The sequence below is a fragment of the Eptatretus burgeri genome, chromosome 7, assembly GCF_056783735.1.
Source record: "Eptatretus burgeri isolate ZD-2024b chromosome 7, Ebu_testis_v1, whole genome shotgun sequence".
Lineage (NCBI taxonomy): Eukaryota > Metazoa > Chordata > Myxini > Myxiniformes > Myxinidae > Eptatretus > Eptatretus burgeri.
In genome coordinates, this window is record NC_140967.1 from 22,171,451 (window position 1) to 22,186,450 (window position 15,000).

A 15,000-nucleotide genomic window follows, 5' to 3' on the forward strand; every position below is an offset into this window, starting at 1 on the left:
ATATATATATATATATATATATATATATATATATATATATATATATATATATATATATATATATATATATATATATATATATACACATACGTCTCTCTCTCTCTCTCTCTCTCTCTCTCTCTCTCTCTCTCTCTCTCTCTCTCTCTCTCTCTCTCTCTCTCTCTCTCTCTCTCTCTCTCTCTCTCTCTCTGGCTTTCTTTCTCTCTTCCAGAGGAGGAGGGTGTATGGATATGGACACCCAGCAGGATTAAAAACAAAACCTGTCAAAGCGCGGAGGAGCTCCTTGTGAGTCACAAGCCATCTATATCTCGTGCCCAACTGAGTTTGCGGACATCCTCCTGCAGTTGGGTTACTTTTTGGGGGGGAGGTTGTTGGCAGGATTTGCACTCTGGCCACCGTAAAACCATTTATTTCACAAAACTTACCATAAAAAATCTGAAAACCCACTCCATAGGAGTACCACCTGTGCAGCTGTTCTCCGCAGGGCAGCTCACCGGATGACGGATTGGGCAAAGCCTTCGGGACCCCCACTCTTTGATGATAGGAGGGAAACCATGGGGTAACTTTCCTGGGTCAGATTGTGGTCGTATGTGTCAGGGTGGTGCAGAGTTGTTGTCCACCAAACGGCGATCTCCTTCGGGTGGGTGCCTGGAATATCCTATCCCGAAGAGATGATGATCACCTGTCTCTGTTATCATCTGAGCTCAAGCGTTTGGATGTGAAACTCCATGGGTGACAGTTTATACTTTGGTGGAGAATCAAACCCAGGCTAGACAGCTCAAAGGGTGAATACACGTACCTCTAAGTTATCCTGTCAAACATCTGTGGAAAATGTACCGTGGAGATACTTTTGAAATCCAGTATAACTTTATCATCTTTTTTATCTGAAATATGATTATTGCTTCAACAAAGTCGATCTTTAATAGTCTTGTTACACTCATGTGATTTCTAATTACCCCCCAAACAGACTAATAAAAAGACAGCATTAAAGTTGTTTTGATGTGAATGACTTTTTGTACGAATGCTATGAGGTAGAAAGAGCTGTGAAATGGCAAGTGTTTTGCTCACTCTTTTAGCTTGATGGCTCCATTTGGCAGAAGTGAGCTGCTTTTCTACAAAGCCTTTTGTGGGATAAACCACAGGCTGGGAATGTTTTGACATCTTAAAACCGCGACGAGAATTCTTGCTTTGACTCTTTACCATAGGCGTTTGTCCGTATTGTGCTCCTGCCTCTTTATGGTTTTCTTGCTCCCCATCACCCACTCACTTGACTCTTGTTTCTGGATTTGTTTATAACATAAGATAAACTTTAAGATTTGTTATTTAATTACAGGATATGTTTTAAGATAAGTAAGTATGCAAGTGAGATGTTACATTGCAGTAAGAACTGGGTTTTAAAACAACTCCTTCTGATATCGTTTTTTCTACAGCATCGCAAGAAGCACTGTCAAACGATGATGCTGTTGGTGTAAGGATTGATGATCAGAAACCTTTCGTGCTTGCCAACCCTTTTGAGGAGGAAGGAGAGATGCAGGAAGAGGACTCTTGTGGTGTGCTTGAAGAAGTGGGAGGAATGCAGAAAGTCGGCACAGAAAGAAACACTGAAGATAAACATTCGCAATTGACTCAGAGAACAGAGAAAGAAGCCATCGATATGAACAAGTACCTGTTTGGTGCTCCTCGTGAAAAAGAGGACGACCTTGATGAGTAAGAAATATTGCTGTAAATGCAAAAAAAAAAAACATTTGTCCACCTCCTTCATCTTTTCACCTTTCGCTGTCCTTGCTTCTTGTCATGGAAATCACCTCTCTCAATGTTTGATAATGTTTCTCTTTCAAACCTCTGTCACACCAAGCTGGGAGTGGTTTCTGGCAAAATTGCCATTTGGTACAATAGAAGTACAGTATAAAAGTGTACTGATTGAAAGATTGAAATTTTTTTTAAAGGGCTCGCTCTTAACTTGCGCTTGACAATGAACAACTTCCCAATTGGGGCTCTGACACCCCTATCACCCACTATGGACCAATGATCCATGGTAGAGCCTGAGACATGGCCAGGATAAGTAACAACAGGTATTCAGGTATTCTGTAGTACACATATCTTATTTTGCTTTATTTTCCATTCACTTTTGTAGGAAGTCATATTTGCACCTTATCCATCCACTTTTTCAGTCACACAGTTCATTTCTTTACTCAGTGCAATCCTGGTATTTCTACTTGCCCTTTCTTCTTCTTCTTTCCTTTTACGCATACTGCTTTCAGGAATAAGGTTTCTCTCTGTCTCCTCTGTCTGTCACTCCACCTGTTTGTTCTGCATTGTGTGTCGGCTGCCAGGCGGTTGATTGACATGCACTCCATCCAGAAGCGTACGCTGTTAGCATCAGCACATCTCACTCGCACTAACCTATGGCCCTGCGAGACATGCACTAATGTCTTGTTGCTTGATGCAGAAAGGAGAAAAACTGCTCGGGCTTTTTGGATAATCCTTATCCAATTGTATGAGCCATTTAAAAGTGCAAGAATTGACTGTTCATACATTTTAGCAGTGTTAAAACTTGTTTGTTTTTCCTTTTTTCTCGATGCTTGCTTTAAACTTTCGTTCATCTCTTCCACACTTAACTTGTCAACCTTTAAGATATCTTTTTATGGGGGTGGGTCGTTGTGTCGGGACCTACACAAAATCCCGGACTTCCTAAATTGGTTAATCGCAAGGCTGAAGTCTTGCGTCATAGCGACGCTTTATTGGTTGTCACCACTTCAGCAGTCCACCGAGGCCGTATTGTGTGAGCCTCAAACAGGAGATTTTATAAACTTGTGTATAAATTGATGAAACATCGCTCACATGCACTTTGTCAAATCAACAATTATTCAATGATTTGTTACATCTCATACCTTTCAGGATTGCACCTCTTTAAAATGGCAGAGGAATCAGAGGGATGTGATGGCCAAACATCAAGTTATGGAAAACAAAAGGCATTGTAAGAGTTTATCTTATGTGGAAATTATTGCAATCCATTTTGATCATTGGATTTTCAAAAACAGCGCAAGGTATTGAAGCTTGGTTGTAATTAAGATGCCAAAAGATAGATCTGACTGAGCCTCACTGTACAATTGTTCACGGATGCCAGTGGTACATTGCCATCACATTGAGAGTTCCAAAGCAACTCTGGGGACGGAAGATAAGTTGTGCCAGTTTTGAATATGGCATAGGCAGGCTAAAATTATCGACAGACCATTTCACAATGACCTTAATGCATGGAATGGCACAATTGTGCATGTGATGTTTACCAGAACTTGGTACAAAGTGCTGGTTACAGGGTACATGCTGTTGCAAATGATGTACTGCACCAACACCATTCCTCCAGTTTGCAGTGAGTGGTACATGCTTGCGTTGCACCTCCATAGGCTATGTTCTGCTGCTCAGATAAATTGTTGTTGCCAGTTTGTGATTGTCAAGTTATTATAGAATGTTGCTTTGTCCATTACTGTACCTATAGTCCCAGACGTCTTTATATTTGCCTTTTGTCTTGCATATTCAGGGAATATAGCAGGGCACGCAGATTGCCAGGACTTTCTCTCTCTCTCTCTCTCTCTCTCTCTCTCTCTCTCTCTCTCTCTCTCTCTCTCTCTCTCTCTCTCTCTCTCTCTCTCTTTCTCTTTCTCTTTCTCTTTCTCTTTCTCTTTCTCTTTCTCTTTCTCTTTCTCTTTCTTTTTCTCTTTCTCTTTCTCTCACTCTTTCTCTCACTCTTTCTCTCACTCTTTCTCTCACTCTTTCTCTCACTCTTTCTCTCACTCTTTCTCTCACTCTTTCTCTCACTCTTTCTCTCACTCTTTCTCTCACTCTTTCTCTCACTCTTTCTCTCACTCTTTCTCTCACTCTTTCTCTCACTCTTTCTCTCACTCTTTCTCTCACTCTTTCTCTCACTCTTTCTCTCACTCTTTCTCTCACTCTTTCTCTCACTCTTTCTCTCACTCTTTCTCTCACTCTTTCTCTCACTCTTTCTCTCACTCTTTCTCTCACTCTTTCTCTCACTCTTTCTCTCACTCTTTCTCTCACTCTTTCTCTCACTCTTTCTCTCACTCTTTCTCTCACTCTTTCTCTCACTCTTTCTCTCATTCTTTCTCTCACTCTTTCTCTCACTCTTTCTCTCACTCTTTCTCTCACTCTTTCTCTCACTCTTTCTCTCACTCTTTCTCTCACTCTTTCTCTCACTCTTTCTCTCACTCTTTCTCTCACTCTTTCTCTCACTCTTTCTCTCACTCTTTCTCTCACTCTTTCTCTCACTCTTTCTCTCACTCTTTCTCTCACTCTTTCTCTCACTCTTTCTCTCACTCTTTCTCTCACTCTTTCTCTCACTCTTTCTCTCACTCTTTCTCTCACTCTTTCTCTCACTCTTTCTCTCACTCTTTCTCTCACTCTTTCTCTCACTCTTTCTCTCACTCTTTCTCTCACTCTTTCTCTCACTCTTTCTCTCACCCTCTCTCTCACCCTCTCTCTCACCCTCTCTCTCACCCTCTCTCTCACCCTCTCTCTCACCCTTTCTCTCACCCTTTCTCTCACTCTTTCTCTCACTCTTTCTCTCACTCTTTCTCTCACCCTCTCTCTCACTCTTTCTCACTCTTTCTCACTCTTTCTCTATCACCCTCTCTCTCACTCTTTCTCTTTCTCTATCACCCTCTCTCTCTCCCTCCCTCATTCCCTTTCTCTCTCTCTCTCCCCCCTCCCCCTCTCTCCTCTCTCTCTCTCCCTCTCTCTCCCTCCCTATCTCTCTATTTATGTCTCTGCCTCTCTTCCCGCGTCTCTCCCCGCCCTCTCCTCTCTCTCTCTCTCTCTCTCTCTCTCCCTCGCTCTCTCTCTCCCTCTCCCTCTCCCTCTCCCTCTCCCTCTCCCTCTCCCTCTCCCTCTCCCTCTCCCTCTCCCTCTCCCTCTCCCTCTCCCTCTCCCTCTCCCTCTCCCTCTCCCTCTCCCTCTCCCTCTCCCTCTCCCTCTCCCTCTCCCTCTCCCTCTCCCTCTCCCTCTCCCCCTCCCTCTCCATCCCTCCCTTTGAGCATTATTACACCAGCCGAGACTGTTTTCACTCTACACCCACAATTCCTCCTTTTGTGCTGTGAGGCTTCTGTCAGTCTGTTACTATTTTCCCTTCACCCAATTTTGTTTCTGCATGTTCACCCTTTTCTCTTTGTTATTCTCTTCCCTGAGCCTCAATGCTTGTGCAAAGTTGTGCACAATGACAAATCCAATAAGTCGGTTGTGAATGAATAACCTTACTGTCCCAATATCTTTGATTCTTTTATGTGTGCTGTAATATATATTATTGTGAACATATATTTGACCAGGATTCAGTTATTAATTTGATCATCTGGTTGCATCATAATTGACATAAGGCCACTAGCTAATCCATGCCCTAATAAATTGTTGCAGCAATTAGAATTTGCCAGTGGTACCATACTAGCAGCACACAAGAATACATGTTTATTTACGAAATTTACTGTGGAGTCTTTTACCTGCACAAGAAGGTACAGGAAAGCATGACAGCTGGATTAGCAACCCTCGAAAATAGGGTGTACTCAATGAGGTTAACACCTGGCCCGTGAAGCACTTTGGTAAACTAGAAGGGCACTCGGTAGAGTGCATACCTCCACCAGGCTGATTAGTTTACATTTTGTATTCGACTCATAGGCCGGATCTGGATTCGGACCTGAACTAAAATTTAATCGGCTTGTTTTTGTCACCTAACCAACTCATCCACCAAGTTTCGTCCAAAATCGTCCACAACTTTTTGAGATATTTTGTTCACAGACAGACAGACAGATGAGTGAAAACATAACCTCCATCCACCTTCGGTGGCAGAGGTAAAAATTTAATTTGGATCTTGTTCCATCTGAAATCAAACCCAGTCAAGACAGCTGTAGTGGCAAGCTCTTCTATTCCTTCTTTTGAATGAAATATAAAATGCTGTTCCATATACAGTATGTATTATCCAACGCCACAGAGCTTTTAACGATACAGAGCCTCACCACATATTTACGGTCGAGCCAAGTCAATGGTGTGCCATCGCAAATCCCCACACTTCCCACCTCAAGTAGTGTTGAAAGATGGCAAAAAGTTCCTCCAGGAATGACCCAATATCAAATTTTGAGTTTAAAAATACTTGTTTTGTCCTCTGTGACCTGAAGTCCCCACCCCCTGAAGCATGAACCTGGGGGTCAAATCCAAAAAAATCGTTCCATATTTCATGTGTCCCCCATTGTTGATTGCATAAACAAAGTTTCATTTAATTCTGTGCTCCTAATTGCATTTCTGGTATTTGACTTTTTGACCCCACCCCAAGGACCCAAGGGTCGGGGCCAGAAATTGCACTGCTCTCAAACCTTCTTGTCACGTGGTGATCATAACTACCAAGTTAGGTGAATGGGTAGCCTGGTGTTGGCTTAGTGGTTAGGGTGGTGTCTTGGGATCCTAGCGTCCTGAGTTCAAGCCCTGTTGGCTGCTGAATTAATACACCAGGGGGTTGACTCAGCCTGTCATCCTTCCAAGGTCAGCGAAATGAGTACCAGTGTGTACTGGTAGAGGGACAATGCATCAGCGACACAGTCGCACTTCCAAGAAATGATAGCTACCCCGGAAACTAAGCTGCCATACGCAAGAAGAAGAAGTTTGGTGAATTACTACACAACCGTTTAGGAGGAGATAGTATGATAGCCAGGCAGACAGCCGGAGCCAATTACAATACCCACCCCGTTTATTGAAAAAGTGCAGGGATGATTGCATTATGCAGCTGAAAATGAACAATCTATATTGAAGTAGGTGTGTGTGTGTGTGTGAATTCACACACTCATTCACTGACACAGACTAATTACAATAACCTCTCCCATTGCAATAGCATGAGATCCAGATCATGTACAATCACACAGAGCTTCAGTTCTGCTGAAGCAGTTTCTCTGGCTGGGGTTACAATCCTGGATGGATCATCACTGCAACACAGGAAGTCAGGGCAGGCATTTTGAAATTGTTCAGGGTGCCGGCAATAGCTCACCGACTCTTTGTGAAGGACACCATGGGATCTTTAACATCCACCAACTAATGCGAGCAGATGGGACACCCAGTTTAACGTCCATCTGAGGGGCAGCACACACATTCATGAATCGCCCTGCATGTGAAACACCAGGTTGACGGTTTATAGCTGTGTCGGGATTTTAACCCAGGCTAGACAGCTTGGAGGTGAGTGTGAAATTTGCATACCTGTAGGCCATCTTGCCAGCCTCAAATAACATGCAAAGCTAAAAATATATTATGCGTCAATGCTATATTTTTGTGGGGGATTGGAGGTGCAAAACAGAGAAATTTTATTTGTAAAATGGATATAAATGCTGTTGTCCAATCAGATTGATACCTTAAGGCTGCCATATTGAATAATTAGATTCTCTGGAAACCAATTTGGCCTTAGGATAATTACTAGGTCACTAAAAGATTCTCATCTCTAAAATTTACAACTGATAAGTATCTTCTGATGTATAAACATAATACTTGCAATGTGTGAGGATTTTTTTTCTGCCTCTGTGACCTGACCCGGCAGGTCTAATCCATTTTATGAACCTCCAACTTCACCTCCTGCCAAAGTTCACTCCAAAGGGAAGCGTGCTGCACCTTTGCCACCCACAGAGCTTTTCCATTCTCCAGTGCCATCGGTTCTCATAAGCAGCACACCGAGCTCTATGAGCCCGATGGAGGCCCAGAAAGACGGAGGTTTAGAGATATCTGCTCCACCTACGTCGACTCCAAATATTAAGCTTCATGCTCAGAAGATTGCAGCCTCTCCTAAGGTTTGTCACATATAAGTGAGGGACCTCCATAGCTACTGTACATTGTTTTCTTGTTGTAATGAGCTGAAGGAGTGATCTTCAGCTGTGATATATCTGCCTTCATGAATGTTATTGAGCGATAGTCATTGTTGCTCATGGAAGGTAACTTATAGCACTGTATTTTACACGTATCATAATTGATGTTCCATTGCATTCTCTTTTTCTGGTGGAATATTTTGATGGATGAAATCAACAGGACATTGATTGGGGTATGCTAATCAACGTGGGAAGCAAGCAGAAGTTGATATTTTGGGTGGTAACCCTTCATCAGAGCAAAAGAGAGATGGGATATGGACGAGGGTTGATATAGGGTGGGAGCGAGTTAGATATTCGCATAAGAGTGAGGTCATGGAGCATGTGGGGGTTAGAATGTACGTAATTTTGATAGGGAAGGTTAGGTCAGGAGTTAAAACTTAATGAAACCGGAACTGGTAGAAAAGTGAAAATAACAGAGAAAGAAAACTCGTAGCGACAAGACATTCGATGAATAAATGACTGAAACTTTAAAAACTGATACAAATAATAGTAATAATCATAAATAATATAATTTTTAAAATGGGAAGTTAAAATTACAAAATAAACAATAATAATTTAAATAGAAAGATCAATGTAATGGGGGAGAGAAATGAGGGAGAAAAGGGAAAGAGGAAAAGGAGGATAATAGAGAAGAGGAGAAGTGAAGGAGAGTGAGAAGAGAAAAAGGAGTGGTAAGATAGATAAAATGAAATAAAGTAAAATAAAAGGGGCAAAAAACATACAGAGGGAAATTATCGAAAGGTTATCAGAGGCAGGAGTTTTAAATGAATGAAAAGTGCTCGTTGGTCCCATGGGGAGCCAAAGTGCCGACCCTGTCGTTCAGACTCTTTGCACTTACGACTGACTGTCCATGGTGCTGAAATGGAGAAAAATACTGCCATGTGGCTGAATGAATGTCCGGGAAGATTGAAGTGTTAAGCAACCAGTTTGGAGAAGTCTGTGCTGTTGGTTCGTACATTCAGCATTAAGTATTGATGGAAGTGATCACCTAGGAATATTTTGATGGATGACATTCAACTATCCTCTCATGGTCTCAGCCTTGGTTTTTCAAACCCGGGGGCGCGACCCAAAGTGGGGTCGCCGAGCAAATTTCGTGGGGTCGCGGGCGGCCGCTTGCAGCGAAAAAAATTGTCTATTTTTGATTGGTGTTCGCTTTTACGGGATGTAATATAAATGGTTCATTCAAAGTATGGGAACCGGCGCAACATGACGCTTGGAATGGGATCCAGCCGATGCGCGGGCTCACTGAAGGGCGGTTCATTTTGGTGGGAAATTAGTGGTTTGATCCACAGCCTCTCAGACTCAAACTCTGACTCTATCATTAACGTCTATTCACGTCTCCACGTACGACTCGAGACCTTATTTGTGATGGCAGCACCGGCCACCAGCAAATCTCGAGAACGTTCTTACCAGGATAAATTTCTTGACCTTGGATTTTACTACGTGGTGGATAAAAGTGGGGCACAGAGGCCTCAGTGTGTGATTTGTGTTGAAGTGCTTTCTACTGAGTCTATGAAACAAAATAAGTTGCAGAGGCATTTGACGACAAAACATGCGCCTTATCAGGATAAGGAGAGAGCGTTCTTTGAGAGGAAACTTCTTGCACTCAAGAATACGCGTCTTGACAGAGAGGGTACATGCCATCAGACCAATTCTCGGGCATTAGAGGCCTCGTATCGAGTGTCGCTCCATGTTGCCAAGACCAAAAAGCCTCACTCCATTGTGGAATAACTCGTGCTGCCATGTGCAAAGGAAATGGTATCTCTGATGGTTGGGGAGGAAGCGGAAAAGAAACTGGCAGTTATACCCCTCTCCGACAACACCATCCAATGCAGAATTGAAGATATGAGTCTGGACGTAACGGCTCAGGTCATACAGAAGATCAAGGAATCGCCGTGACACGCCATACAATTGGACGAGTCCATTGATATCGCATCGTACGCGCAACTCATCGTCTGGGTCTGCTTCATCAAGGCTGATAACTTTGTTGATGAGCCTCTGCTCATCAAACCATTGGAGGCTACCACCAAAGGCGAGGACATTTTTGGGAAAGTAGAGCAGTTTTATCGTGACCATGATCTGGACTTCGGAAAGTTGCTCGGTTCTACAACAGAATGCGTGCCAGCAATGTTCGGAGTGCGTTCTGGATTCAAGGCTAAATTGCTTGAGGTGGCTCCTCAGACCTCCATGGTACACTGCACGATTCACCAAGAAGCGCTCGCCTCTCGTACTTTGCCAGAAACCTTGCAGAGCGTGCTCTCAGAAGTCGTAAAAATGGTGAATCACATCAAATCGAGCGCCCTCAACACTAGGTTATTCAGGCTATTCTGCCAGGAGATGGATGCCGACCATAAGAATTTACTATTCTGCACTCAAGTCAGGTGGTTATCTTGAGGAAACATTCTTCTGCGCGTTTACAAGCTCAAATATGAACTGAAGGAGTTCCTATGCACACAAGGGAAAACGGCATGGGTAGCGTTGCTTGAGTCGGACTCTTGGCTGTCAGAACTGTGCTATCTCGTTGACATCTTTGAACGTCTCAATGTCCTCAACCGCTCCCTCCAAGGCAAAGACGCCAACCTCATGATTTTTCACGACAAAATGTGCGGATTTCTGGCGATTCTAAAATTACTGGCAGACAAAGCAGCTGTTAAGCACTTCAGCGTTTCCCCCCATCTGGTGGAGCATCTACCGACCTGCCAGTATGATGATGCTGAGCTCAACAGTCTTTCTGGGGAGATAGCACGTCACCTTCGGTCGCTCATTGAACAGTTCGAGCACTATTTCCCTGAGCTGGATGTGCAGTCCTTTTCTGTGGTTCGGGACCCTTTCACGGCTCCACTGGACTCGATTGCTGATGAAGATGATACAGCACAGGAAGAGCTTGTACAGCTCCAGCAGGATTCAGGAGCGCAGGCTCTTGCGCGGATGAATTCGTTGTCGACATTCTGGTGCAAAATGTTGCCGTCGTACCCGAACCTGTCACGTTGCGCCATTAAGGTTCTCGTGCCATATCCTTCATCATACTTTTGTGAACAGTCGTTCTCCACCATGGTGGTGATTAAAACAAAGTACAGAAATCGCCTAGAAATGGAGCATGATATGATCCTGGCATTGTCATCTACTTCTCCATGAATAGAGAAGTTGGTTTCTGAAAAACAGGCTCATCCTTCTCACTGATATATCTAAATGTCATTCGGACTAAACTTCTGAAACATTCAACTGTACTATTTGGATACTGTCGGCTATTCTCCGTTTACTCATCTCTGAAAACACGACGATGGTGAATAAAGTAAACAGTAAATGTTCTTGTGTCATATGAAATGTTATCTTATATATTTTGAATTGGGCTTTGAATCTTTTGGGTCGTGTGATGTAGAGAGGTTCTGAAATTGGGTCGCCACTAAAAAAAGTTTGAAAACCACTGCTCTAGGTAGGTACTCAGTGTGCAATAGGATTTTGACGCTCCCCAAACTTGTGGTGATCAGGTTATCATATTTGCCACATAATACAAAATATATCGTGAATTTCGAATATAGATTTGAAAATAAATAAATAATTTATTTATACAAAGTCAAAGCTCATGGAACCAAGTGACTTAAGCACTCAAGCAAGCACTCCAACGAAACGGTTTTGGTTTGGCAAGCGATTAGCGATCGCCGGTCAGTCATATAAACACCATGCGCCCAGAAATTCCCGGAATGTCAAGCAATGTCCGAATTGGACAAATTAACACTTTTTTGCAGTCAGAAACTGCTGTTGAGGTCAGTTAAGAAGTTAACATTTTGAAATTTGGCTGAGAGTAAGAGATTCTAGAGGTTATGATATGTGCAGAAATGAAATAAAGCCACCAACACTGTTATCTCTGGGTGTTTATAAGCATTGTAATGTATCCAGAGATTCTAAGGTATGATGATCAGGAATTCAATGATATGAGTGTGGAAAGTGGAAAAAACTTTATCATTAATAAACTGTTGCAGCCTGTTCCAAGTCAAGGCATTGGTGAGCAGGCCAAAAAACATGGTGAATTAAGACCCCAGCAAGGTGACCAAGGATGAGCCTTGATAAAGGTTAATTAAGCAAGGCCGTTAATTATATTCAAAAGGCGTGTTTAAATTAACCCAAACATCCAATTTTCATTCATGCACTACCTTCCATCCATCCATTGGGACCATACTCTGTGTAGAGCGTTGGTGATGCCCAAGCAGTTTCCTTGGCTATTGGACACAATCCTGGACGGGTCACCACTCCGACACAGTATACCAGCATGCTGGCACTCATTTTGCCGACCTCAGAAGGATGACAGGCAGAGTCAACCCCTCCTGGTATTAATTCAACAGCTGAGTGGGATTTGAATTCAGGATCCCAAGCCCACCAACCAAACCATTGAGCCAACACCAGGCATATGCACTACCTTTCAGTCCCCTAAGTATGCATGCAAGGTTTCATGGTTTTGGAGTTTTGGAGGAGACACACTGACACACACTGACATTTATTATTATAGATATAATTATGGGCCAAGCATCAACAATTAGATAGTTTGTCTTCTGAGGTGTGAATTTTTCCCATAACTAAGGTGTTTTTGATTTGATCTTTCAAAGCAGTTTTACCGTCTTATCATTGTTGTTTATCTGATCTTTGAGGTTGGTAAAGCGTTGGTTCAGATTTAATGAATATGTACGGGCCTTTTCCCCGTTTGTGGATTACCAATGCCTTATCTTATCCGAAAGAGTGTTGGCTTTGTGTTTGTTTGCCAAGGGATAATGCTATGTGGTGTATGCCTGGCATCCTGTGGATCAATTGATGTTATTAACAGCTGGGCAGCACGTAAACCCATTTTAATAGGCTTAAAATTGTTTTTGCCTTTTTACCTGTTATTGCTCAAGTCTTCATTGAGGAATAGATGATGAAAGTTTTGCACCAAATCTAAGAATAGAGTAATCCATCTGGTGTCAATTTTAGAGCTGCATATGCACGCACACTCCAGGAGGTCCTAAATGCTCTTTCCGTGGTGGGAATTATTCGAGCATACTGAGACCTTCTAGCTGAGCTGCAGACATCACGAGGGGTGTGGGTGGAGGAGGAGGGTGCAGCAGCTTTGTGCAGAATGTGCATTCCATCGCGTTGTTCTAACCCTGTAGCTACGTTCTCTTTGTTGGCCACTTCATCGGCAGTGATCAAAGCTAATTTGTCAAACGTTCACTCTCAAAACAGCAGTGTGTATTTCTTGCCTCAAATGTTGCATTTGGTTGGAACACAGTATTCATTGTGTTTTCTGAACTGGCAGGATGGCCTAGAGCTATGCACACTCACCTCTAAGCTGTCTAGCCTGGGTTTAAATCCTAACTCGGCTATAAACTGTCATCCCGGTGTTTCAGTCAGGATGATTCATCAATGTGTGTGCCGTCCCTTGGATGGATGCTAAACTGGACATCCCGTCTGCTGATATTAGTTGGTGGACGTTAAAGATCACACCGTGTCCTTCACAAAGAGGGAGGCGAGTTATCAGTGGCACCCTGAACAAATTACAAATTCCTACCCTAACCTACAGACAGAGGATACTGCATCAGCAGCACTCCTGCACTGTCAGCAAATGATGCTACCCCACAGCCTTTTGCTGCATACTGAAGAAGAAGAAGAAGATTGCGTTTCAATGCCACGGCAGAACTAGTATTTAAGTGATCGATTGCAAAGTCATAACTGGGTGGTACAGAAACACAATGTTGAGTAATTTGGAATGTACACAGCACACCTTAACTTAATACAACTGACTTGCATGCTTACATTTTTACCACATTGCAAAGCAGCATTTGCCTTTTGAAGAAATCTTGTTTTATGTTGGAATGGCTTCATTTTACTGGCTTTGCTGTGATAAAATGGAACAGGCCTTTGCATCTTCCAATATTTTGCATTATTACCAATCCAGACCCCCAATTTAAACCTAATCAAACCACTTTGAGACAACTCGGAATGCCGCTTGATGCTTTCACTTGCTCTTTTATTTATTTATTTATTTATTTATTTTGCGAACATTATCGAGGCTCATGGAAGAGCTTGGGCTCTCTGAAAGAGGAATGGCATATTATGCCTGAAATTCACCTTGAAAATGGTTCAAAGTGTTCATAGCAGAGTCAGAGATGCTGCAAAAGCTTTGAACTAACACTTAATTGGAAATATTCCAAATGGCCATTGATTAATAACCATGCATGTTGCCGATTGTCCCAATACGTTCCCTCACACAATGCACCTTCTAAAAGCAATATTTGTAAGGTACCTTATATTGGAGTAAATGTAAGTTTATCCCAGTTGGATAACAGATGATAATAGCCTCTGAAAGTTGTTTTCACCCCGTCTGTCTGTGAGCAGGATAACTTTAAAAGTTATGTGCAGATTCGGACGAAACTTGATGGACAGGTTAGGTGTGTGACAAGGACGAATTGATTCAATTTCGTTAAAGTTCCGGATCCGAATCCGAGAATTTTTGAAGTAATTCTTTATCATTGAGAGATAGGGTCAAAAACGATATAGGCCCGATAGCGTGATATCTCAAAAAGTTAAGGACGGATTCGGACGAAACTTGGTGGATGATTTGGGTAGGTGACAAGAACAAGCCGATTCGATTTTGTTTCAGGTCCGGATGCAGATCTGGTCTATCAGTGGGATACAGAACGTAAACTGTTTAGACTGGTGGAGGTATGCGCTCCACTGGGTGTCATTGGGGTTGTACTTTTGATTTGATTCCATCACAGCTCAGCATTTCATGTGTTCTGATGGTGTAATGATCAGACTGTGAACAGCATTCATATATGAGCCAAAGGGATTCTCAAATTTGTCATATTACCCTTTGCAGTTAAACTTCAGAAACAGTCATTATGTGCTTTTATGAGCTATTTTAAGCACAGACTCAAGTGGAAAGTTAAGTTGCAAGTGATTATTTCATGCAATACAGTACTGAGACATTGATGGGTAGTAAATTGTTCCTTAAGGCAGGTTCTTGCAGTTTAATCCCCATTGCACAACATAATTACACCCACTTATTGGGGCCTTTTGTGTGATTAGTTTTACTGAGTGCAATTTAGTACTTTCTTTGTTCCTTTATCAT

At 42.6% G+C, this 15,000-nt stretch overlaps 1 protein-coding gene across 15 annotated transcripts in view; it reads left to right on the plus strand.

Moving 5' to 3' along the window:
• The window catches only part of EHBP1 (EH domain binding protein 1), a 340,218-nt gene that overhangs the window by 149,364 nt on the left and 175,854 nt on the right, over positions 1 to 15,000 (plus strand). For all 15 annotated transcript variants that reach the window (XM_085887653.1, XM_085887654.1, XM_085887656.1 and 12 more), the window contains 2 exons: positions 1,431 to 1,707; positions 7,577 to 7,823. In XM_085887653.1, coding sequence (XP_085743779.1) covers positions 1,431 to 1,707; positions 7,577 to 7,823 — 524 coding nt within the window. The remainder of the gene's footprint in view (positions 1 to 1,430; positions 1,708 to 7,576; positions 7,824 to 15,000) is intronic.